This window comes from Triticum aestivum, chromosome 4A, assembly GCF_018294505.1.
Source record: "Triticum aestivum cultivar Chinese Spring chromosome 4A, IWGSC CS RefSeq v2.1, whole genome shotgun sequence".
Lineage (NCBI taxonomy): Eukaryota > Viridiplantae > Streptophyta > Magnoliopsida > Poales > Poaceae > Triticum > Triticum aestivum.
The window spans coordinates 151,003,887-151,028,655 of NC_057803.1; the positions used below are offsets into that span (position 1 = coordinate 151,003,887).

The following is a 24,769-nucleotide window of genomic DNA, read 5'->3' on the forward strand; positions in this document are numbered from 1 at the left end:
TGAATGTGATCGGACCCTAATCTCTCTATGCTTTCTATCTCAAACTCTATCTGTCCAAATCATATGCATTCTATTGAAACTGTCGAATGTCTTCTCTGCGTCCTAGTCAGCAGAAGATACAGAGACAAACATTAAGTCCGTTTTCAATGCTAATTCCTTCACCTGAAACCCGGAGAAGTGGGAACGACCACCCGACAATCCAGGCGTGCGTGGGAACGTGGAACAACCTCCGATATGTTGCATGATGGCCACGTGTCCTTCAGATGTGAATCGCCAGGGGCACCTGTGTAATAACACTGTGCCGTCTCTGTCCCTATAAATACACGCCTCACCACAGTCATTATCCTTTCTTCCACTCTCGCACAAACCCTAGCGCCACCGCTAGCCCTCGACGACGCCGGCGACGAAGCGCTTAGCTGCCGCGACCTCACCGACGCCGTCTTCACGCCGGCCGCGGACATCGTCTTCTCCGCCGTCGCCGTAGGTGTCCTCCGTCGCCAAGTTAGGGCACGGACGATCGAACTGCTCGGCCTCCTCTCCCACTCCGTCTAGCAGTTCTTCGTGTGGTAAATAAAACTTCCTTTTTACGGCCCCTTTGATCCTATAGATTCATCACTTTCTACCACAAGCAGTTTCTGTTCACACAAGTTGGATCTATTTCATACTGCATCTCATAATATGCCTAGTATGTTCACTTATGCTTCACAAAGTAGTTAGATTCCTCACTTGTACTTATTCGTGGATTCGTACAAATCTGGAACCAACTCTCTATCTATGAGTGAATGTCTTCGCATTATGAGGTTAATGTCTTCTAAGCTGATTTATCTTCAAAATCTTCTGAGAATGCATATGACCTCTTCCCCTTCCCTCGCACCTTAATGTTGTCACAAGTACATGTCCATGGGAGAATCCCTTGGTTCTCATAGTCTGCATTCGTTTGCAGAATTCTTACAGCATCATATAAATTCTCCGAAGCAGTTCCTGTTGACCCCAGGGAAGCCTTTGAAACCTTTGAACATGTTGAAGCCATTCAGTTTGAAGTTCATGGCTACAGAGAAATCTACAAGAAAGGGAGGCAGACAGCGCCGTGGAAACACTGCTAAGGACCTGCCACCAGATCTCTATGAGCTATACAAGTCAGATCCAGAAGAAACCTATGGAGAACGCAAGAACCGAATCCAATGGATTTGAAGACATTGGGCAGAGGAATGGTTCAAGTACAGATTCGTCACCGATGAATATGCTGAGAAGAGTGCCATCAAGGGCCCATGGGGAGATATCATATACAAAGGTCTTCAACCCAAATCACAGTCTAAAGCTATTGCTCAAGGCTTTTACCCCTGCATGCTTCGTGGACCTCAGCCTGCTAATGCCGACCCATCCTCTCTGTTATGGTGTCACGAAGACAATCTCTTCAAGTGCAACTATCAGTTTGCACAGAACTCGGCCAAGGAAAACAAGAAGTCATTGGGATTAGACTTCAACCCAGGCCCCTCTGCGCCACGTGCTGATGGCACACGAGAAGCTGAACCAATCTGGTTGGGCCCTTCTACAACCTAGAAGGTCTCATCACTCATATTATGGTTCAAGGGGCAGTCGTGGATCAACCTGCAGATGATGCTGAATCTGACAAAGCACCTGCACCACCGAAGCCAACGAAGTTGAAGAAGCCTAAAGCTTTAAAGTCTGCCTCAGCACCAAAAATCTTACGGGCGAAGCCACTGGCTACTGCACCTCCTGAAGACAGTGTGCAGTCTGAAGAACTATCACGTATCTCCAAGAAGACTGAGATGAGAAAGAATAATGATCAGGCACTGACTGCTGCTGCTATTCTGTGCAATGACACCATTGATCTGTCCGGCGATGAAGATCTTGCAGATGACGCTCTTGAGCAACTGATTAAGAGCAAGGAAGAAGCAGAAATCTTCAATGATTTGCCTCTCTTTGACGTGGCAATCATCCACAACTTCATTGATGAGTGGTTTGAAACCCCCAATCTCAGCTTTGATGATCTGCAACTTCCAATTGGCCTCAGCGTCGCCTTCACTGGCGCCATTGCTTCTGAGCTAGCTCTAGCTCAGCGCATCGTTGAACTGAAGCAAAAGATCGACTATGAGAAAGCTCAGTTCAAGAAGCACATGGCCAAGCTCAGCGTGCAAGATGTGAAAAACTTCAAGATTATGCTGCACGAGCTCAAGGAAGCCTTTCTCAAGAAACGTGAAGAAGCTAAAGGGTCTCGTGAGCGCATGAAGAGTCTAACTGACAAGTGCGTGCAAGCCTACAATGAAGCTGAGAAGCGCAAGGCTCTTGGGCGTCCTGGCATTGACCCCAGAATGGCTGCAAAGAAGAAGAAGCCATCGACTGACACATCTGCACCTTCAAGGCAGGAAGAACCCCACATTGTCTTCCCAAGCAGCATGTCCGGCTCGAAGCCAAAGGTCACTTCCATCGCTTCAGACCTAAAGAAGACAAGAGCTGCCGAGGCTAAAGCCAGAAAGAGGAAACATCCTGAAGCTTCTGATGTCGCTCCCTCCAAGAAGAAGCGCAAAACCAAGAAAGATCGGGCTGCTCCCACAGAGCCCCTTGTTGTCGAGCCCATCTCGGTTGCTCGTCCTAAATCTTCGCATCAAGAACGACGGATGATAGTTCATGAGCCTGCTTCCACATAGGCTCCTGAAGACATTCCAGCAATTGACCCCACCGCTGCTGAAGACATTGGTCACCATGACAATGTTGAAGATGATGAAGTCCTTCCTCAGATCGAGCACCAATTGGTATCATCGCCTGTGCTTACGCACAGCGAACTCATCAGCATTGGTCGTCCTCTGACGCCAACTGCTCAGGATGCATCGTGGGCTGATCACCCACAGAGACAAGACACTCCAAGCTCTCCCCAACCGCAAGCAACCCCATCAGTGCAAGAAGAGGATGACTTTGAGGCCCAGCCAACTCCATCTTCACAGGCGTCACCAGTGTTACGCAGGCTTCGCAAAGGACCAAGGCCCCAAGTCCCTCTTTCGAGCGTTTCCGAAGGAGAAGTGCACCACATATCTGTTGCACGCCAGGTGTTCCCCGAAGCCACTCCTATTGTGAATGTTTTCGAGTCTGAAGCTAAAGTTGTTGAAGACAATCTGGCTGCATCAGCCGAAGAAAAAAAAGCAGAAGAACGTGTCCCTACTTCCCCCATCACTGAAGAAGTTGTTCCTGAAGTGAACGTGTCAGTGCCCGACCCTCCAGCTCCTCAAGTGGAGGTTGAGAATCCTGAGGCTGCCACCACTAACACCACTGAAGCCAATGACGTGGTCATGGCTGAAGACACTGTGGAGCCTGCACCTAACACTGTGCCAGAGGCCAATGAAGCCAATGATGCACCTGCAACAGATGTGCAGCCTGACGCCTCTGTTGATGCCACTGCTCCTGTTCCGCCACCAAGGCCACATACTATTGAGCAAGCATACAACTATGGTCAGCTCATCACTGTCAAATGGCCTCTTCTTGTTCCTCCACCTGCTGCTGGTCCCCAATTTGACTATCACGTCGAGCGCAGGCCTCAGGTTCAGAAGCCAATGCCAAGGCTGCCTAGGTTTCCAGGCACTGCATCTGCACCCGGATCGTTCAATATCAATGGCTTCAAAGCACACAACACCTTCTTCAATAGCGCCAAGAACCCCTACTCAAAGGCAAGAATATCTTCTGATCGGTTCTGGAGCTATCAGCAGCGCAGTTATTACTCATGCATCTTGTACAATCAAGGTCGCATTTTTCCCCATATGCGTCTTGACACTGAAGCCATAACTGGTCTGCCCTGTTTGGAAGAAGCGCTGGATTGCTTCAGAGAATCTGGTTTGTTGCAGTTCGTCACTGACAAGGAGCACTGGAACGAAGAATTGCTGCTCCAATTCTATGCCACTCTTCATATTCGTGGCTACAACAGGGATCCGAAGACTTGGGTCCTTGAGTGGATGACAGGCAATGTTCATCACGAAGCCAAAGCCTTTGATATCATTGAGCTCACTGGCCTGCCCACTCCAGGAGATCTTTATGAACCTGGTTGTCAGCTTCACAGTGCTGCTATGGAAAGCATTTTTCACAAGCCTGAACCCAACATGAGTCAGATGCTTAGCATGATGAAGCCTTTGCCTCCAGATGCTGAATATCCTAAGGAGTTCTTTGTTGAAGACCTTGAGTATCTGCCACGCACTATCTATCACATCATAAGGCGAACTCTCTGGCCCATCAAAGGACATTCTCCACATGCAAAGCTGGAAGGTGCAATGAAGACTTTGGTCTTCCATATTCTTCACGGCAAAAGCTTCAATGCACAAGACTTCTTCATCCGCCAACTTGCTGCATCCGGATCTGATCTCTTTGGCTTGAAGTTTTACGCCCCATGGATTATGCGTCTGATCAAACTACACTCAGCTGTCACCTATCAGCCCTCTGCTCGCAATCATCGGATTTTTCTGCCTGACGTCGACATGTCAGTTGAAGCCATCTATCCAGAGCCTGCCAAGGAGCCCCTTAGTCTTCAGAATGCTGATAAGCAAAGTTTCTCTCAACACATTGAAGGCGACCCAGCAGTCACTCGTGTTTATCCTCTGGCTGGTACTACCCGTGCACCTCATCGTGCCCTCACTGAAGCCACTGAAAGCACCATTGCACAACGGCCCAAGAAGCGATCCCGTGTTCTCAATGACCGAGAGCTTCTGGTTGCCCTTCATCAGAAACAGGATAAGCATCATGACTGGCTGAAGCGCCAAATGCAAAGCCTCTTGGTGGACGTAAACAGGATTCGCAACCTTGCCACCAAGAATGCCTTTGTCGCCCATGAAACTTGTCGGCGTACATGGAAAGGGCTGACGCTTATGTGTTCTGAAGATGATCTTCAAGAGGATGGTTTCTCTGAACGCTTCAAGTTTGACTCAACACCTCCAAGAAGGACCTTGCTGCGGCGTACTCCGTCTCTTGAAGACTCTGAGTTCTCCTCCTCTGCTGCAACAGTGAATGCACGTGTCATCGATGATGAAGACGATGCTACTTCACCACCTTCGGCGCGAATCACCACTGCACCGAGTTCGTCTGCACCGCCAACCAACTCCGACGACCCTGCTGCTTCACCAACTCCTCATGGGAACGAGTAGGTGCTCTATGTCTTCAAACCTTTTTGGTCCTTACTGACAAAAGGGGGAGAAGCATATGAGTTTGATAGTCTTCAAGCGGGTCCATATGGGCGGTGGTTTTATATTTTGCCTAGTGTTTACAACTCTCGCGTTTTGATACATTTGGTTCTTTGAGTTGTAACACTCAAACTCGATGGTCGTCTGCTACTTATTTGCTTTTCTGTGATGCGATGATAAATTCCGCATGTGCGACGATAAATTCCGCACTTAGATCATTTTGCAGACGTCCATTTTTCATTATGCATGTCATTATCTTCACATACTTTTCATGCATGATGAATTGTCGTCATAAGTTGAAGAGGATCTCCACAAGTACAACCTGCCATGTGCATTTGCATTCCAAAAGCAAATTACTTATATGCACATCTTCAGGGGGAGCCTTTGCCACTTATGAAGACAATAACCTATCCTTTACAATTTCACATATTTTATTCCCCGTTGAAAACTTCAACCAGTTTGTCATCAATCACCAAAAAGGGGGAGATTGTAAGTGCATCTAGTGCCACCCCTAGTTGGTTTTGGAGTATTGACGACAAACCTGGTTGAGGGACTAATGTGTTTGTGAGAATTGCAGGATAACACAGGTAGAAGTCCCTCATTGATTCGGTTTTCCTACCAGAGATGACCCCTAAAAATGTATGAAGACATTGAAGTCAAAGGTGGTATGTGAAGACATTCACATTGAAGACTATGACAAGAGAAGACATCGCGTGAAGACTATGGAGCGCGAAGACTTAGCAGTTTCGTCGTTCTGTGTTTTTCCTTGTTGAGTCATAGGAACCACCGTACTGTTAAGTGGGTCCAAGTGAACCAGTCAGAATGACTGAAGTGATGCTTAACCAAAATCCTATGTCTTCGGGTGAAGACTATGAGAGCAAATCTTGTCCAGAGTTGGATAAGTCAGCTTTGCTTGTAGCTCAAGTAAAGTTGCCGTGTGTGTTTGAAATCTGACCGTTGGAACATGTGTCAGTTCCTTAGTGACTAAGGGTCATTTCGGACAAATCAGGTTGGGTTGCCTAGTGGCTATAAATAGCCCACCCCCTACAACCATAAACGGTTGGCTGCTCAGAGTTAGTACACGGCTTTTGTCGTTTGAGAGCAACCCACCTCGAAGCCTTTGAGAGAGAATTCCTTGCGAGGATAAAGCCCTAAACACCCAGAGCCAAAGAGTGTTAGGCATCACTTAAGTCTTCCTGTCTGTGTGATCTGAAGACTTATTACACTTGAGGACTGTGAATCCTCCAGCCGGTTAGGCGTCGCGTTCTGAGCATCCAAGAGTCATTGTGGATCGCCGGTGAACGAAGTCTGTGAAGGTTTGGAAGTCTACCTTGAAGACTTACCAGAGTGATTGGGCGAGGACTGGGTGTCCTTAGCTCAAGGGGAATAAGGTGAAGACGAGGTCTTCTGAGTTGAATCTCAGCCTCCCTAACCAGACGTACAGTTGTCACAGCAACTGGAACTGGTCCAACAAATCATTGTCTTCAACGAGTCACTGGTTTCATCCTTCCCTTCCCTTTACTTACTGTTGGTCCTTGTGAAGTCATTGTATGATTGCTTTATCTTTTGTCTTCACTGAGTGACTGCTTGTTTTGATTGGCTTCACAATATCTTCCTACCTGATCTTTACTGCCTAGCTGCTATTAGTCATTGTGCTTTTACTCCATTGACTACTTGACTATGGTTTGCCTAGTGTAGTCTACCTTCCGCTGCATGGTAATAGGTTTATTTCTATCGTTTGTCTTCGAAACTTCCATGTTTTGAAGACTTTCATAAAAATTGCCTATTCACCCCCCCCCCCCTCTAGTCGATCACTAGCACTTTCATGAAGACTTAAACGACACCGCGGCAGGCCCTACCTCAATGGATGACCCCAACAACGTTGGCGCTCCTCCATCGACTTCATGATGATATTCTTCAGGGGCGTTAGTCCTCATTTTTCATCTCTTTTGGTCATTCGATGACAAAAAGGGAGAAATTTGAGTTAGTCTTCAAGCGGGTCTCTTATATGGGCCTTTTTTCGTTAAGTTACAACTCTCACTCTTCTGAAGTGTTTGTTGATCGAGTTGTAAACTTAAGTCCTATGGTGCTCTGACTCTTTTGAACTGCTTTTCTGCATGCTTATTCCTCAACTGCCTTAATGCACACATGCTAAATTCGTCAGAGTCCATATTTCATCATGCTTTCAAATTCTTCATATCATATGTTAAATGCGTGTATGAATTACAAGATATAGGGGGGGGTCTCCATGATTCTACTCAACAATGTGCATTTGCTATTCAGAGCAAATTCCTCAAATATGCACATCTTCAGGGGGAGTTCTTCTATATCTTGCAATCAAATTCCTCAATATCAGTATTTACACTTCATATGTTTATCCCCGTTGAATCAATCGCCAAAAAGGGGGAGATTGTAAGTGCATCTAGTGCCCCTTAGTGATTTTGGTGTATTGAAGACTTATAGGTTAAGGGACTAATGTGTTTGTGAGTGTACACAGGTTCTATAAGTCTATGAGGAGTTTGATGTTTACGATGAAAGTCGACCCCTAAAACTGAATGTCTTCAGTTGAAGACTTTGGTTTTCTTGAAGACTTTGAAAGTGAGGAAATTAGTGTGACCTTGAAGACTTGATATTCATGCGAGGATTATGAAGCATGAAGACTTTTGTTTTTGTAGTTTCATTTTCTCTTTCTTGAGTCATAGGAAACACTGTACTGTTAAAGGGGGTCGAGGTAAAACTAAGGAAAAGTTTCCAAGTGATGCTCATCTCAAAATCCTACACCTACCCAATCCTTTCGAGTGAAGCCATTGGAAATCTCATATAGTTCAGTCAATTTCTTCAGTGACAGAGGCGAAGATCTTCTGGTCTCTGAGGAATTTGTCCTGACTGAGGAGTTAGGAATTCGTCAATGCGGATTGCCTACAAGTGAGGAACATGATAGCCCTGAGGAATTTGATACACAAATTACCGACCGTTGTTATGCTATGCGCCAGCTGTCCCAAAATATCTATTCACCTAACAGTCATATCATTGAAGGGCATTTATGTCTTATCATGTCGGGCTGCTTCCTAGGCTATAAATAGCCGCCCCCTACAACCACTAGTTGGTTGGCTCCTCCGAGAGAAACTGACACTTGTCATTGAGAGCATCCCATTCTCCGAGGACTTTGAGCGAAAATCATCAAGTGAGGAAAAAACCCAAACCCAAACACCTACAAACCCAAAGTGATTGAGCATCACTGAAGAGATTGTTCCCGTGTGAAACCGACGCTTGTTACCTTTGAGGACTGTGCATCCTCCAGGCGGTTAGGCATCATGGTCTAGAGTATCCAAGAGTAATTGTGGGTCGCCGAGTGACCGAGTCTGTGAAGGTTTGGAAGTCACCTAAAGACTTACCACGAGTGATTAGGTGAGGTCTGTGTGACCTTAGCTCAAGGAGAATACGGTGAGGACTGTGTGTTCTCAGGTTTAAATACCTAGCCGCTCCAACCAGACGTACGATTGTCACAACAGTTGGAACTGGTCTAACAAATCATCGTCTTCACCAAGCTACTGGTTTTATTTCCTCAACCCTTTCATTTCCTCATTCATGTGTTGATGAACTTGATCATTACTGTTTGAAGACTTTGACTGAAGACTTTCTCAATTTACTCGATCATATTTCTTCAGTCACATTGTTTTCAGCCTGCTCATCCTGTTTTCACGCCACTTGTACTCTGTGCTTGTTTCATTCAATCATGATGACTGCGCTACTGCTCTGTTCCGCATGCACCTGAGTACTTATTCCGCTGCTAGTAGTTCGTGACTTAGGAAATTCCTCAAGTTGAATTTCCTCAGTGAAAAATTTGTAAAAATTGCCTATTCACCCCCCCTCTAGTCGATATAACGCACTTTCAGGGGCAGGTGATGCAGTTGCACCCCGAAGAAGTTCAAGAAACTGCGGAGGAAGGGATGAGGTGGCATGGAAAAGCCTCGCTCGACGTGCATCATGAGGAGGACATGCTTATCCAGCCGTGGTGCGGGCTCCGGCTTGTCTGCCTCCGGTAGCCTCCAGCCTTCCTCTGGGACCAACCCGTCGATGACGATCCCCTCCATGTCTTCCGCAGTGACCTGAGGCGGAAGCCAATCCCCCTGGATCCAGTCGGGCGAGGGAGCGGGGCTCGACGACGAGTCCTTCTGTGCCTTCTTGGCCCGCTCAAGCTTGGCCGTCGCGTCCTTCACCATCCTCTCCGCACACTCCGGCAAGGCGTGGTGGTGGGCTTGGTGGAGAGGGCGGGTGGCGAGCTCGTCAAAGTGGACGAAGGGGTGAAAAAGGGATTTGGTAATTTTTCTACCCCAACCCTACCATGTTTTATACCGTGGATAAATCCACCCCGAGGATTAGTGGTCGTTGATCTCCGGTCCCACGGCACCCTCAAATCTCGCCGCACAGAGGAAGTGCGACACATGGCAGATTTCCGGGGCAGGAATCGAGGTGACGTGCCTCCACTTTCCCCACGATCCGCGGCGCAACCGCGTCCGCACGCACGCGCATTTTCAAATCGCGGTAATTTCGCCGCAGATCAATCCGATTGATCACCGGTGATCGCTTTCCTAAGAATCACTCGGTCCGCCAAACACCCTCGAGGGTCGTCCTTCACTCGGACGCACAAACGAACCGATTGAAGTCAACTTCAGGACCACAGTGGGATGAGCTCAACGCTCCGCTACGGATTGACTTGCCCTTTTACTAGGCTCCAAGGCATGAGTCTCATAAACTTGGACTCGAAGATGGCCAATGTTGGTGCTCCTCCGAGACATCGGGTGGCATCTATCCGGAGAGTTAAACTACTTGCAAAGAACAAATGTTGTAACCACACAAGACTGATGGGCTTCTATACACAGCTACACTGCTTCTCGAGCAGCCTCTGACAGAACTACATACACAATGGGCAAGTGACTGCTAATGTCAGCATCGGGGTTCTTCTTATTACAGATATACACATAAATGCACGTACTACTTACTACTGTCCCTCAGGCCACCGTACCTGTCAGTGATCGCTGGATGGCTGTGCACGGTGGACATGGCAACAACTGCTGCTAATGCTGGACGGAAGAAGGAACTACGGGACGGGAAGAAGAGGGAGAGGCTTCCTGGTCAGCCGCCGCGTCCTCCTTTGAGAAATAACTCCCTTGGGATCAGAGCCCTCTAGCCCAGCGTCTAGCTCCGCCGGGTCCAGGGCCAGCCTCCTCCTGATGAAGCCGTCCACGTCAAAATCACTCTCTGCCTCCCGAGTGTATGCAGCACGGCGGTCCACGATGCTGTCGAGGTTGGGAGTGCTTGAACCTTCAGCCGTGCCGCTGTCGAGGTCAGAAGTACTTGAACCTTCAGCTGTGATCCCCCTGTTCCTACCTTGCTGCATCACTTGACCGGACGGTCGGTCCATGTTTAGGAGCTTCTTCACGCTGTCTAGAGCAGGATCGATGATGTCGAGGAAGCCCATGACCCAGGAGGCATCATCCATGACCTCGATACGCTGTCAGGATGGGGAATGATCAGTTGCATTGCCACGGGTCTCCCGCGGTAGGCTAACAACTGCTGCTAGCCTGCTACTATGTTGTTCATGGAGATGTAGGCACAAACACATGAACACAAAAGATATAGTTTGCATGCACTAACCTGCTGAAAATAAAGGTCCCGTATTTCTTCAGCTCGAACTGGATCCCCCTGTTCCTCCTCTAGTGCCGCCCATGTCAGCCATGTCACCTCACTCTGAGAATTGATGTTCAGCGAAGACCTCAACAATCTTCTGGCAGCAGTGTAGTTACCCACACGCTGTTCTAGGACTCCCCAAGCCTATAAAAGTAGTGCTCATAATTTAATGGTATGAGATAGTAAACGGAATAATAGCCGACATTAGGAGCTAATCTTCAAATTGCTAGAATGATGCAGTTTGAGCCTTCAAATCATGGATACAACATATGCTTCACACATACGAGCAAGCAGTCAAGTTGGACTATTTCATCAAATCAAACTGTATATATTCGATGGTGTGTGAGACAAAAAGGTATAACAAACACTTAGACAAAGTATCAGATTTTCTTCAAGTGATATTCTTTACCTGAAGACAACGAGCAGCACATTCATTTGTTGAATTAACTGACAAGGCTCTTTGATAGAGTGACCTTGCAGTTCTCTCATTTCCTTCTTTCCACTCCATCCAACCCCAAGCCTATAACATGAAATGCTAAGTTTCAAAGATAACCTAATACTGTAAAGAAAACAGTCCATAAGCAAGTAGCCATGTCAATTAGCTGGAAATAAAAAGCACATCTAAATGTTGAATGCAAAGTGGTACTCTTGTATATTTCGTTCCTGATTTTGGTAGAAACATCTGTCCTTCTAGTTGTTCATATCCAATCTTTTTTACTTCAATGTGACCAACAACATGCAAAACCTACAGATATTCCTGTGACCATATATCTGGTTCGATCCCTAGGCGTGCAGGTGTGTGTTCGCATTAGTAGAATAGCATGTGCCCACGTTAAGTGAAGCCGGTAAGATGTGTGAGCATCATGGGGTGTGGTGTGTGTGAGTTTATGTGTCTTGCTTGTACTCTCTGAAAAAAGAGAAAATGCAACACCTTCCATGGTGGAAGGTAGGTAATATATCTAATTGCACCCAAAAAGTAAACTCTACAGAAACTCAAAATATATCACTCAAGATCTTAAAGAACACTGGCTAAATAATCTAAACTCTGAAGGTGAAAGAAGGATATAGAGCACAACACAGAAGTACTAACAAAAGGGAAGGCATATTCTGAACTCAAGGGATGCACTGAATATTCCGTGAACCTTTCCATTCCCAAATGATTCGATTGTATATTTGCATACTGAATAACTAGGACTTGCAAGTTGTAGCTCTACTGTAAGAGGCACTACAACAAAGTAATGTCGGAAACTGAAAAATTGTATCTCCAGACAGAGGAAAAAGAACATTAAGAAAAGGCGTACAGACCAACTGCAAATGAAGTAAAGCAAACCGCATGGAGCTTAAATGGTCAGATTAATAAAAGAGGTAAGTGCAGAAATACTTACTATCCAAACTGGTTGGTGCCTTGGATCAATCTGAGATGCCTTTCTAAATAATACACGGGCAACATTTGGAGATGCACAATTGTATTCCAGCAGTGCAAGTGACTGTAGAATTACAGGGTCCCTAGGGTTCACAGCATGGCCAATCTTAAGTAACTTCCTTGCTTTGTCAGTGTTACCTTGATTGGCCTCAAAGAGTGCCCAAACATGCCACGAAAATCTGTTCTTGGGACTAGCCTGGACAGCTTTCTGCACAGGAAAACCGAAGTTACTTTCTGCCAAGAAACTTGATTTTCTTTCAAGGAATGTGATAAATAATACGAGGAACTATCACATGCAGATGTGAACCAATAGCACCATAGTATGACCCTAGCATTGTATTATAGTGGAATAACTGAAACCGATATAGTTACTAGTAGAGCAGATCTTCCAACAAAAACCAGACAAATAAAGGGTGAATCTACAATAATTCCATCGCTACTTGGAATTTCTTTCTACTTCACACTACCCATTAAGACAAAAAACCCTCTGAAGATACGTGAACATGAGGAAATGGATGAACAAGCCTTAGAAAATTACAAGTATGAGAACCAAACCAGTAAAAACCATCAATGGGAAGTATGATTGTCTAAGTATTACCTCAAAGAGCTTCCTCGCAATGACATTGTTTTCTGCACGCATTTCTACCTGAGCCCAAGACTACTAGAAAATTGTCATACATAAGTTCACAGTTCAACACAAAATACAGCTTGAAATTTCTTTTTATGCAGTAAACAGAAAACTATGAAGCAAATACTTACTAGCCAACTTGCACAACTTTTTGGATTGCATTGAGTAGCTAGCTGGAATAAAGTCCGTGCTTGTTCAAAGCGCTCTGCTCTAGCTTCAAGCAAAGCAAGAGTCTGGTAAATGTACTCATTTCCTCCACAATATTTCAGACCTTTTGCAAGTAGGTTCCGAGCCTTTTTTATGTTTCCTTGTTTGATTTCTAAAATTGCCCACCCATGCCAAGCTGCAATGTGCTTTGCATCAGCCACAGTAGCAGCATCAAATAGCTCTCGTGCTCTTCGAATACTCCCACCCTTGCTTTCTAGCACTGCCCAGCACTGTAATCCAAGCAAAAGGAAAACCATGACTTCTGCATGTTTTATTGGATTTCTCACTAGATGACGTAATTTCTAGATATGTCAAACATACACACTGGGGTCAATGTGCAAGATAGTTCCAGCTGGGCACATCACACAGGATTCAATCAAAAATCTCGAATGACTTCCTACATTTTCTACCAGATCGTAACAATATTTCAAGAAATTATGTTCTGACATAAATAACATGTGTAAATGAAAGCTAAATAGTAAAAAGATTGACCCTTATAGGTGCTCCCAGTGTGTTCTTTTTCGTTTGAGAAACACCGAGTATAACATATAGACGAACGAGTTATAGTTAAACATAGTCAAATCCACACATGGCATATTAACAAAAAAAATTACACTTGGTATATTAAGATATTGTTAAGATAACCGTATGGGCATTATTTATGTTGACACGTAAGCCTCTAGAGGATGAACCACATGCCCTGCATTGCTGACGTGGTATAAATTTTCTACTAGTCGGTTTAGAAGTGAGGTGATGACGTGCAAACCTGCCAAATGTATGGATTTTCTCCCTGTGTGGCTTGGCAGCCCCTTTCATAAGCCGCTCTAGCTTTGTCAAACCTCGACTGTTTGCTATATAGCTTCCCAAGCGCGACGTATGGGCGCCCGTCTTCAGGCCAATACAACATGCACTGGATCAGAAACCGATCGTCAGCTTAGAGCAACCAAACAATTAGACACTTGATGATTCTATATAAACAATAATGGAGTAGCATTTTAGAGCACAATGCAGCCTCATTATCTCTTGTTGTGTTTCAGTGAGATGTCATACTATTATGTTGGATGCATTGAACTCTGTGCTGTAGGTGCGCACCTTGTTGAGGAGCTTCTCGGCTTCCGCGAACTCGTACTTCCTGGTGTGCACCTTGGCGCGGTGGAGCCAGAGCTCGAGGTTGATGGGCAGCGGGCGCTCAGCCGTGGCGGCGGGCTCGCCCATGGCGGGCTCGAAGAGCGGGACCTTCTTCGCAATCTCCTCCATTCTCCTGTCGAAGGGGCCCTCCCCGTCCCGCTCGGGCCCTCCCCCTGCCGCGGCAGCGGGCCTCCCGCGGCGTAGGCGGAGGAAGAAGAGCGCGGCGGCGGATGAGGCCTTGGTGGTGGCAGGGCCCGGGAGGGGCGGGGGAGGCGGCGAGGACGAGAAGAGCCGCATCGCCATGGCGCTGGAGCGCGACGCGGTGCTCTGGTCGGAGCAGCGAAGCAGGTGAGGCCGAGGCGTGGCTTTGTGAGGGAGGGGGTGTGGAGTTTACGGGATTGCCCACGCGCGTGCGGTGGTGTTGACGCCGTGGGCGGGGCTGCGGGGGCAGAAGCGGGAGGCGGGGATGGGGGAGGCCGTTGGAGAGGCCCGGAGCGCGCCACGTCGCCGGGCAGGGAAGGTCAGTGTTTTTTGAGTTTCACCGGACCGGCAAAACCTCTCGGGACGAGTGCTTCGCCTCGGCGTGCGATTGGACACGAGGCGGGATGCCCGTCTCCTGTTTTCCAAGGAAAAGAGAAGCGTCCCGTTCCTGCCTGTGATTGTCACCGGGGATGTACCATGAAACTATCAACATATCTTTCTTTCTCTTTTTGTCTTTTGAAATGATCAACATCTCATTTTTGACACGCTGCGAGAGATATCACCAGTCCTGAGTTGAAAAACAATAACTTGCAGGTATGAATATGGATGATATTTTTTTACTCAAGCGATCTTTGCGGCTTTGCCATGGTTACGGAGCAATCCACGCAAAATAAACCAGCATAACACTCGTTTAGGCTGCCAGTACAGCTTAATAAGCACATGAAGCAACATAACCGCGGCAAAAACCATACTCTACTTTTAAAAACACACTGCAGTTAGGAGCCCAAGGAATGCATGCAAAAAACACAACCAAGACATGAAGCAGGCATACGGCAGCACACTACGACAACTCCGCAACCAACAGAGCGACACTATGTCCATATGTAGAGACCACGGCCAAATATACCCAAGAGAGATAGTGTCAGAATTCCCCGCGCAGCAAAAAAAAGGAAAGGGAAAAAAAGAAGTAACCCTCTCCTGAGGAAAGACGAGCAGATGTTCAGTCTGATGCCGTTGATCTTATTAGCTGACTGCTCTGACAAAAATGTTGAAACTGTAGGTCAATTACAACTGCAATATGTGAATGCTTTTGTACATTCTGTTTCCTGTTCCAAGCATCAAAACATATTCAATCTACAGTGTCTCAACCTGAATCGCTAGATGACAGCGGCATCTAGTTCATCAAAAACATTGGCACTTTGGCTCCTCCCAAGTACCATAAGTCGATATTTCGGCACAAAATATGCCTGACTCACGGTTAGTTCAGCATCTAACCATTGCCGCCCCAACGACGTTTCCTTGCAGGTCGCTGATTCTTGACATCGTCCGCACCACACGCAACTGCTAACAGTTCATCCTTGCCATTGTCTTGCTCCTTTTGGGTAACAGTAACAGCTTCTTTGAACCTCTCCCTTCTCTTCTGCATCTTTTCCATTACCTTAAGTATGTGTTTCTCGTCGCATTCCCTTGTAGCTCCATTGTCGCAAATATCTTTTGAGGTTGCATTAATCATCTCTAACTGACCGCCTGAGCTTGCTTCAATCACTGATTTCAATGCTGTGTTTCTTGGCTTGTTAGGTTTTCTGTTTGGAGCAGTATCCTGATGGTCCTCTTCAATCACTTCTCCCTCCTCAATCTCATCTTCTTCCTTGGTAGTTTGGCGTCTTTGGTTTGTTGTTTTCTCCAAGCCCTGGCAGACTGACTGATAGTAACTTCTATTCAGTTTCACCTTCTGTGCTTTCTGATGTACATCCTTGTGTTTGGAACTGTGCAAATTCTTGTCTGCAGGAAGACATCCCTCATTGTCACTTTCAACTCGCCTTATCTCATTGCCTTGGAGCTTAAACTGCAATAAATGACAATATAGCATTGAGGAACAAAAGTCCACAGATGGTGAGAGCATGCATGCAAGAAAAATAAGGTAAAAAGGTGCACATCGACTTGTACTGAAATGGCAAACACAAATAGTGCGAGAAATTGTATTCCTGTTCCATTGTTGGGTAAACAACTGCTCTTAAAGCTTTGACAGTTACTCCTTGTCACTAATACACAATGTGTAGTAGAAGCAAAGGACCGGGACACAAGAATCAGCAGCAATTTAGCATTGACAGTTAAGATTCTACAATGATGGCCATGTTAACAAAGCACCAGAAATAGGCATACAGAGAGAAAAATAAGTCCATTATAAACCCTCCGGTTTGATGTGTGCTCATACTTTCAGTCCCTAAATTCAGGACCCTGAACTTCCTAATACGAACCAACTTAGACAGCTTGTTTGGCACACAGGGAAAAGGGTGATGCTTGCCAAACAGTGAGTCCCAAACATTTACTCGTGGATACACTATGTCCCCTCCTTGCTCATCACCCTCCTTCAATCAATCGCACGATTCTGCACTTGTGGTGCCACCTCGATGTGAGAATGATGCAACCACCGCCATTGTGGCCTTGAGTGCCACTTAACGCGCGCTCCGCCCCGAGCAACGTCACAGGTGGACTCTGCACACTGACCCCACCCCCTTTTTTGGCATCCCTCACTTCGGCTGGTGGCATGAGAAGAGAAGGAGAAAAGTATAAAGTGTTGGTGGTATGGGAAGATAGGGGCAATGTTGGTATTCTCTTTAGAAAAAATGGCATTGAAGGCTGATCAAATCCGGTCTACTGGGCAGTAATGGGCTCCAATGCAGCTAAACACCCAAAAAGGAAGCAAGGGATTGGTTGTTAAGGTTCGGGGTTACAAATTCTGGGCTTTAGACTTCGGGGTTACAAATATCTGGGCTCTAGACATCGGAGTTCATTTCAAACTGAAAAATGAACTTCAGGGTTTAAATGGACTGTTTACTAAGCAACAATAATTGTCAATTTTCTACTCCATTTAAATGGACATCTGATAAGATAATTGGTTAAATGGATTATTGTTGCTGTATTACTTCGGGGTTTAAATGGATTGTTACCGGGGCACATCTGTCGCATTTTCTACTTCAGTGTGCCCCGGTAACTTCCGTATACTGTATTACTTCAGGGTTTAAATGGATTGTTTAAATGGAGTAGTAGTTACCGGGGCACATCAAACATCTGATAAGATAATATCGTAATACAGTATACGGAAGTTACAGATAAAACTTGGTAAACTTACAACACGACCTAAAAGAAATATATTCCTATCCTATTCTTCAGCAACCAGTAGGATTACTTATAGGATATTAGCTGCTAAATTAAGTGTCTGAGAGATCAATATTTGGTGATGCAGCACTGCTTTACAAAAAGAAACAACAAATATATATTATAACTAAGTGTTTCCATTAAGTATAAATATTAAGCAAAATATACAGGCGCAGAAAGAATTAATGCTTTCTACCAGTAACTGCATGTGTTAAGTCAGCCGGATATAAACCATGTACTATCATTTTTATGGACATGAACATGTTCTTAATCTATACTACGGATTGAAAATATGAACCTGAACATAAATGTAAATTACAAGTAGCAAAGTTCTGGCTATTTTATTGATAAGATAAATCATACTCCCTCTGTAAACTTTTATAAGACGTCTTAGATCACTAAAGTAAATACGAAGAGATAATTACTTAAGACATAATATCCTATTGCTTAACCATCCATGTGTCTTTTTTCCCTGACGAGGAAAACCAATTGAACTGGACGAACTACTGTGGGTGTTCCCCATTTACACCTAATTAATCTAAAACATTTCTACTGGGGGATCCAGAAGGTATATATACACCTCACCACAAGCAGTAACTGGGAATATTCACAAAAATAACTAGTACAAACAAATTATGTAAGAGAAAAGGCGATTATTCCAATGAACTATTAAAAGTATATGGAGAAGGGCAGCAGAAAAATTCCTAGAATATAAAAAAATAAAAAGAAAGAAGAGGAGACACAGCCTGAACTGAGCTCAAATTGGTTTATCAAATTAAACATGCAGCAAAACATAGAATATTTCTAAGAGTCCTATTGAGCATCTAATTTTGACCTATATTATTTTAAAATGAAGACCAAAAGGAACGTCAATACCACAACATTGTCAGGAAACCCTTTTCTCTCAGCATGTCATGTTAGAATTTAAAACCCAAGCTTTCATATACATCAGCGCATACTTCAGAGATTTCATTGGAGTTATTGGTGTTCCAATAACAAACTCGAGTAGTTTGACTGCAATCTTGCTCAATCAAAATATCAAAACATGATAGTCACAGCATATACATGAATTTCCAGTCAGTAATCAGTGTGCACTGGAACCTGCCATGGATTGATGATATGTAGCATAATCATTTGAATCTCGTTAAATTCCGAATTTGAGAATCTAGCAAGAAAAAACTAAATTTATTCTCATGTTACTTGATATACTTGGCAAATGAAACCAATCAGCATTATAGCAATGTGTAATGTGTGTTAACTCAGACCTTATTGAGTTGCAATAGATTTATACATTAAGTAAAGGCATACTTAAGTGTAATTAGGCATTATATTAGACCCTTGGGAGATAAAATCATGTGGCATCAAATCAAGATACTAGTGAGGACACTTGTATGAGCACGATAGTTACAAGTGGGTGCCTTTGTACTGACTCGGTGACACAGTCAATCTGCCCCTATGGGATAGTAAATGCTACTATTTGTCAAACAAATCAACAACAGAAAAATTAACAGGGATATGCCAGATGATAGTAAAAGGATTAGGTGAAAGTAAAGTACAGCACTAGTTTAAAAGGCTATCCACTTGAATACTGAATGTGCAGTCAGAGCTCAATAGAGAGCAAAATAAGATTAAACCATAATAATCTCCAAATGTCACCAAAACTGACAACACATTAACAGTTTGAGTTATTAAGATCTGAGAGGATATCCGAATAAAATGTATGACGTCATGTAAGAATCGAACAATGTCTCACCTCAGGCCTCAGAGCAGAAATGTAAATTGATTTAAGATTATCTTTTATGGGAAAAAATATACAAAAAATGTACAATAGTCAATCCCTAAGAAGAAATGAATTTGGGATCAGTTCAATGGTTATTGTAATTTAACTGGAAATGACAAGTTGGAATTTTAGTTGTAGTACATTTTACTGAGTTCATCAATGGTCAGACATACAAACCAAACCAGGTACAATATTCTCATGATGAAAATAAGTACATAGGGAGGAAAACTGTCACTTCTTGAGCTTGGATCTATCAAATTTCAAATACTTGACATGAACAAGCCAGTCAAAAAGTCCAAAGCACTAGTATGCTGACATTAGGTCCTTGGCACACGTTGGACACCAAACACTTCAGCCAGCAACGATGATGTTACATATTCACAGCACACACTAGGTCACTATTATTTAAAAACAAACCTACCAGCCAACATAGAACGCACACACAGACAAACATCATCACAAAAAAATAGCACAAATGTACAGCACATAGACCTCTATAGTTGTATTTAAAATATCTATATAAATTGCTTGCTAAGCAACCTAGCATGTATTAATACAAGAACACAATCTACAAAGTACGAATGCGCAGAACTTCAACCCATGTATTTCACCGTCACTGTGTTGGCACATCATGAAATTGTGTATCTCCATGTGCATACCATGTCCTGCTACTGTAAGATCCAAGTACTGTGACTGACTAGAAGCAGAGGATTCCAGGCATCATATGTGTTGAAGATACTATAGTAGAAGAGAAATTGGCATTTCATTGACCATGTGCGACAGTGGTGCAAATTAATACAATCACTCATTGGAGATAAGTATGCAGATGCCAGAGCAGGCTATAATCTCAGCAGTGGAAAAGAAGCTAACACTACCTTGTGAGCGTACATTAAAGTGCGAGAAGATTATTAAACAGCAAGAGAATAGCATCAGATATTGTTAAGTATGTGTCCATGGCTATCCTCTAGAGAGTAGTTATCCCGATACACGCCCTAGTTCAGAAATACCAATCAAAATGTTGATAATATGGACAAACGCTAACCCGTAAACAACAAAAATCCAGAATCCTGTTAAGTTATTTCAGGCCTTGTTTACAGACATGGAGCAGCTATATCTGACCGATATCCAAGTTGGTTTAAAATTGACACCAAACTTTGGTAGGATCCCACTAGAGACCAGACCATCTAAAGAAACAGCTTACCAAAGGAGAGTGTGCATTGTTCTGGAAGTGCGTAAATGCCCCTAAAAGATAAAAACATAAATTTCAAAGAAAACTGAGGAGTTGCAAATTCCACCACCATACTGAGCTATGTGCAATTCAGTTTTGAGCAGCATAAAGCCCCACTCCTTTTCTTCCCTTTTTATGTGCACATATATGCTGGTTGAAATCACCCTCTTGCCACAATAAGAACTTAAGGAAAAAGATATATTGAATATTATATATGCGTACAACATTTCTGATTTTATCTCCTCAAAGTTTACCTTTCTTTTCCTATCATTCAAGCGGATGCTAGCTGTGTCCTTGGGCTGAATATTCATGTGCTCATGTCTTCTTTCATCGTGAATGTTTGAAATAGTATTACTATCTCTCATATCACTGAAACTATAAATGGCTTCTCTAACAGTTTCCTTTGGAGAATTGTGCATCTCCACAGCATAAAGCTTCCTATCACTGATCATGAATTGGTCATGCTTCAGTCTTCTCCCTTTTGAAATTGCTATGCCGAGAAGATCTTTACGGCTCATCGAACCCAGACCAGCATGGAGCTTCCTCTTGACTGGAAGAATACCATAACCAGTCTCACAGGGGGCAGCAGTGAATGAAACAGATTGTTGAATGTTGTCAATGTGAGCTGAAGAATTATGGTGCTTGTTATTTTGATAGTATTCATCATGATGATATTGCATGAATTTGGCATTTCGACTGTTTCTTGAGCTCAAGGAAGTTAAACCAGGAGAAGACCAGTTTCTCTCAGGATTCTTGGGGTAGTCATTTGCCCGAGGAGGCGAAACGAAGTGGTAAGGATGTCTCCAATGTTCATCACTGCTTTCTGCAGATCTTCTGCTTCGATACTTTCGTCTAACCTCAGGTCCACAGAACTCACCAAATCGGTAGTCATTGTAATCGAATAGTTCATCTTCCTCATCATGGCCATGTCGGACTCTTCTAGTTTCCTGGTAATAACTTTCTCTATACATGTGCCTATCAATGTCATCAAAAAGCTCAGCCTTTTGCACTGACTTGTATCCATATCCGTGATCATGGCGTCGCTGCCACCCTTTGGCTAATGAGAGCCTCTGCAGATCATCTTGGTCATCATTGAATTCATGCCTAGAAAAACGGTCGTGATGATGGTTAGAGATGGTACTAAAGCGATGCACGCCATTTCTCAAAGCTGCTCTTTCAGCAGGTGAATAATCACGTCTTTCATAAACCTGATTGTGAACAGCATTGCGGCAATCATTACCAAGGAAAGTGGAGCTAGATCTTTTCTCTTCATGCTTTCTATCATACCTGCTAGCATAGCTATATGCTATTTTTTCTTCCTTCTCAAACGCATCATGCCTTACATAAGCTGAACCTTTCCGCTTCTGTTCTTTTCTTTCTTGATGCCCATATTTAAGGAGACGGTGATCACTTTGACGATTCATAAATACGCCACTGGACATGAAATCAGGTTCATCTGTCTTGTCATATCTATCATCAGCAGGAGAGGGGGTATAGCTATGACTGTCACCCTTGGCACTTTCTTGGTCTGATTTACTCGAATGGCGGCAAAAATCAGACTTGGCATACACATTCTTAAGCTTGGTGTCTGAACAAGTAGCCTTGGAATTTGGATATCTATTAGCTCTCTTAAAGTAGCAATCTTCTGTTGATTCTTCAGAAAGCATGTCAGAATAACGAGGACTAGAAAAATGGTCCCTTGTAGAAGCTGAATCTCTGGTATCCAATTTGCTCCCAGTACACTCTGAGGAACCTCCATTAAGCACTTCCTTAGGAACAACCTTGTCCACCAGATGGTTAGTGTCTTTCAAACATTTGACGCCGGGATCGTTAACCAATACTCTGCATTCACTGTGATTAAGAATACGGTCAGCTCAGCAATCATTTTGCGAAATACAAGTATAACCTTCTCAAAACAACAGGGACATGTAGTTCCGACTCTGCATACCTTTCAGTAGTCATGCACTTGTCATTTACTGTTGAGCTGTCATCAGAAGTGGAGTGATTTGAAGGCGAAAGCATCATGTTTACCTGTACAATCGGAATAACTTGTAATAAGATATAAATCAGGAGATATAGCAGCAACATATTAGACGCCTTGATGAAACATACTTGTATCACAACATCAGAATCCCTTTCTCTTGGACGCCACATATCTGCTGACGGAAGACGTTCAAACAGACCACCTTGAACATCGATAGCTCTACCCTTTGGCTAGATGTGCAGTATTAAGTTAGCTCTCATAGACTGAATATAATTCATGTACTGCTTCCACCACAAGAAAAGTTAACTTCATATTACCTTGGCAACGTCATTACTTCCTTCAAATCCAGAATAAATTGCTGACTTTGGCATTAGCTTACTAGATTCAAGATTGTGATGTGATTCCTGGATGCAAAGATATGTAAGAAAATTCTTAATAAGAACACAGACAAACCTTCAAGGCTGTTTCTCACCTGATCCATTCCTGACGATTTTTCTGCAAGTGATCTGGCTCCCTGTGTGAACTGTTTCTACAGGAAAAAAACAGTAAAGTTTCTCTATCACAATTTTTCAAATTATAAAGTCCCAACACAAATGTGAAGAAAAAATGGGTCATGAAACCTACCATGCCAAAACAATATTTTCTCCAACCTTCTTCATCCAGACCAAAATTGAAGTAATCAGTAAGATCTATACCATGCTGTCTCCAAGGCTTCTGCTGAAATGCTTCAATGTTTATGTCGAAAACCGTCCTGAAATAATAGAAGAATGGTCGAATAAGCAAGCAAGTGCAACTACATATCCTAATAATGATAGAAAGGCAGAACGAAAGACCAGCCAATTAGTTGCAGCTAACAAATAAGCAAGCAACGGTCATAAATAATCCAATGTCTAATCGCCAAACAAAGCCATAAATACTCGTATCGCTATCGCAACGAGAACATGAGTAGCAAAGTTCCGTGTTACACAATTCTATGGATTTTGTGCTAGAATGAGAGAAGGGAGCATACCTGTTTCTTGGCAAGAAAAAATAATAATCCTTCTGAAACGCATGCTGGTGACCTAGATCACCTTGTCCTGTGATTGCCACTGTTGTTTTGTCAAGAGGTCCCTTGTAGTGGAGGCCGTGAAGCTGGAAATCGCAATTACATGGAAAACCCCATCATTCATCCAAATTAGTTATATAATTCGTTTAATTTACAAAATAGCATTTCCAAGCTACTACTAATGTATCAGAAATCAGAACAACAGAATTTGGGATGCTAAACCATGGAGTGTACCGAGACCGGTACTGAAAAATCAGGAACTCTCAGCACGTCCCAATTAACTAGTAGAAGAGCAAAAATTAGCTATTGTTTCGACGAATTTGACACTAGCAAGTAGCGATCCCTCACAAATTCGCGAAGCATACCTTGCGCTGTCCGCCGTCCTTAGCAGATAGACTCTTCAAGAGGCTGGCCCGAAGCTCCCCCTCCTCGCTCTCCTCCGCCCACCCCTCCTCGCACCGGCCGGCAGAAGGAGGCGGCGGCGCGCAGCCGTCCTCGTTGAGCACGATGTGGAGGTCATCCTCACTCTCCTCGTCGCTGCTGCTGTAGCCCGCGAGCCCGTCCCCCAAATCCACAGCCTCGATGGCGTCGGCGTCGGCCTCGGCGTCGGTGGCCGGGTCGGAGTCCTTGGCGTTGGAGCCGCCGCTCTCCCCAGCCGCGGCCAGCGCGGCGGTCACCTGGTCGTCGAGGTCGGCGTAGAGATCGTCGACGTCGTCGTCGTTCGCCGGTGCTGTGGCGGCGTCCGCTGGGTCGGCCATGGAGGAGCACATGGGGGCACGAATGGCTGCTACTAACCGGAACCGCTAAGCCATTGGTGAGCCGTGCCGCAGGTTGCGCAAAAACCTTGGGAGAGGCTATCTCGCCTAAAACCCTAGCAACTAGATTCTCACGGGCCGATGATGGGACCAGCATACTGTAGCTTCCAGGGGTCTCTCCCGGCCCGCGACCGGTTAAGATTTTCTTCTTCTTGCTTGGGCCCTGGCCTAATATGAACGTCAGAGGGAAAAACATCAAGTGAGAGATCGCTGTCGCAAAACTTTTTTTTTGCGAGAAAGCTAGACTACCAGATTATCATGTCCGACAGTATGCATTGACTATACATCATTTACAGAAAATAA

At 44.4% G+C, this 24,769-nt stretch overlaps 2 protein-coding genes across 3 annotated transcripts; both read right to left on the reverse strand.

The window, feature by feature from the left end:
* Positions 1-9,954: 9,954 nt before the first annotated feature.
* LOC123085677 (protein high chlorophyll fluorescent 107) lies at positions 9,955-14,636 on the reverse strand. The gene is made up of 8 exons (XM_044507354.1): positions 14,219-14,636; positions 13,893-14,036; positions 13,051-13,356; positions 12,890-12,949; positions 12,254-12,499; positions 11,278-11,388; positions 10,836-11,012; positions 9,955-10,692 (listed from the first exon to the last, which is right to left on the reverse strand). The coding sequence occupies exons 1-8, from the start codon at positions 14,555-14,557 to the stop codon at positions 10,279-10,281; spliced, it is 1,797 nt and encodes a 598-aa protein (XP_044363289.1). The 5' UTR covers positions 14,558-14,636; the 3' UTR covers positions 9,955-10,278.
* Positions 14,637-15,452: 816 nt separating this feature from the next.
* On the reverse strand, positions 15,453-24,523 carry LOC123085678 (FIP1[III]-like protein). Of its 2 annotated transcripts, none has more exons than XM_044507356.1 (9): positions 24,017-24,523; positions 23,616-23,737; positions 23,231-23,357; positions 23,079-23,129; positions 22,924-23,010; positions 22,735-22,836; positions 22,571-22,653; positions 20,877-22,473; positions 15,453-16,301 (listed from the first exon to the last, which is right to left on the reverse strand). In XM_044507356.1, exons 1-9 carry the CDS (start codon positions 24,419-24,421, stop codon positions 15,726-15,728), a joined length of 3,150 nt encoding a protein of 1,049 aa, XP_044363291.1. In that variant the 5' UTR covers positions 24,422-24,523; the 3' UTR covers positions 15,453-15,725. The 2 variants fall into 2 exon arrangements, with proteins under 2 accessions (XP_044363291.1, XP_044363290.1); XM_044507355.1 differs by having other exon boundaries at positions 23,079-23,135.
* Between the last annotated feature and the right edge of the window lie 246 nt (positions 24,524-24,769).

Coding starts and splice junctions, on each gene's coding strand:
- LOC123085677 (XM_044507354.1), bottom strand. CDS start 14,557: ATGGCGATGCGGCTCTTCTCGTCCTCGCCGCCTCCCCCGCCCCTCCCG. Junction 14,037..14,218: donor CCGAGAAGCTCCTCAACAAG/GTGCGCACCTAC, acceptor TTTCTGATCCAG/TGCATGTTGTATTGGCCTGA. Junction 11,389..12,253: donor GGCACCAACCAGTTTGGATA/GTAAGTATTTCT, acceptor TTCATGTTATAG/GCTTGGGGTTGGATGGAGTG.
- LOC123085678 (XM_044507355.1), bottom strand. CDS start 24,421: ATGTGCTCCTCCATGGCCGACCCAGCGGACGCCGCCACAGCACCGGCG. Junction 23,738..24,016: donor AGGACGGCGGACAGCGCAAG/GTATGCTTCGCG, acceptor TGCGATTTCCAG/CTTCACGGCCTCCACTACAA. Junction 23,136..23,230: donor GAAAATATTGTTTTGGCATG/GTAGGTTTCATG, acceptor TTTTTCCTGTAG/AAACAGTTCACACAGGGAGC.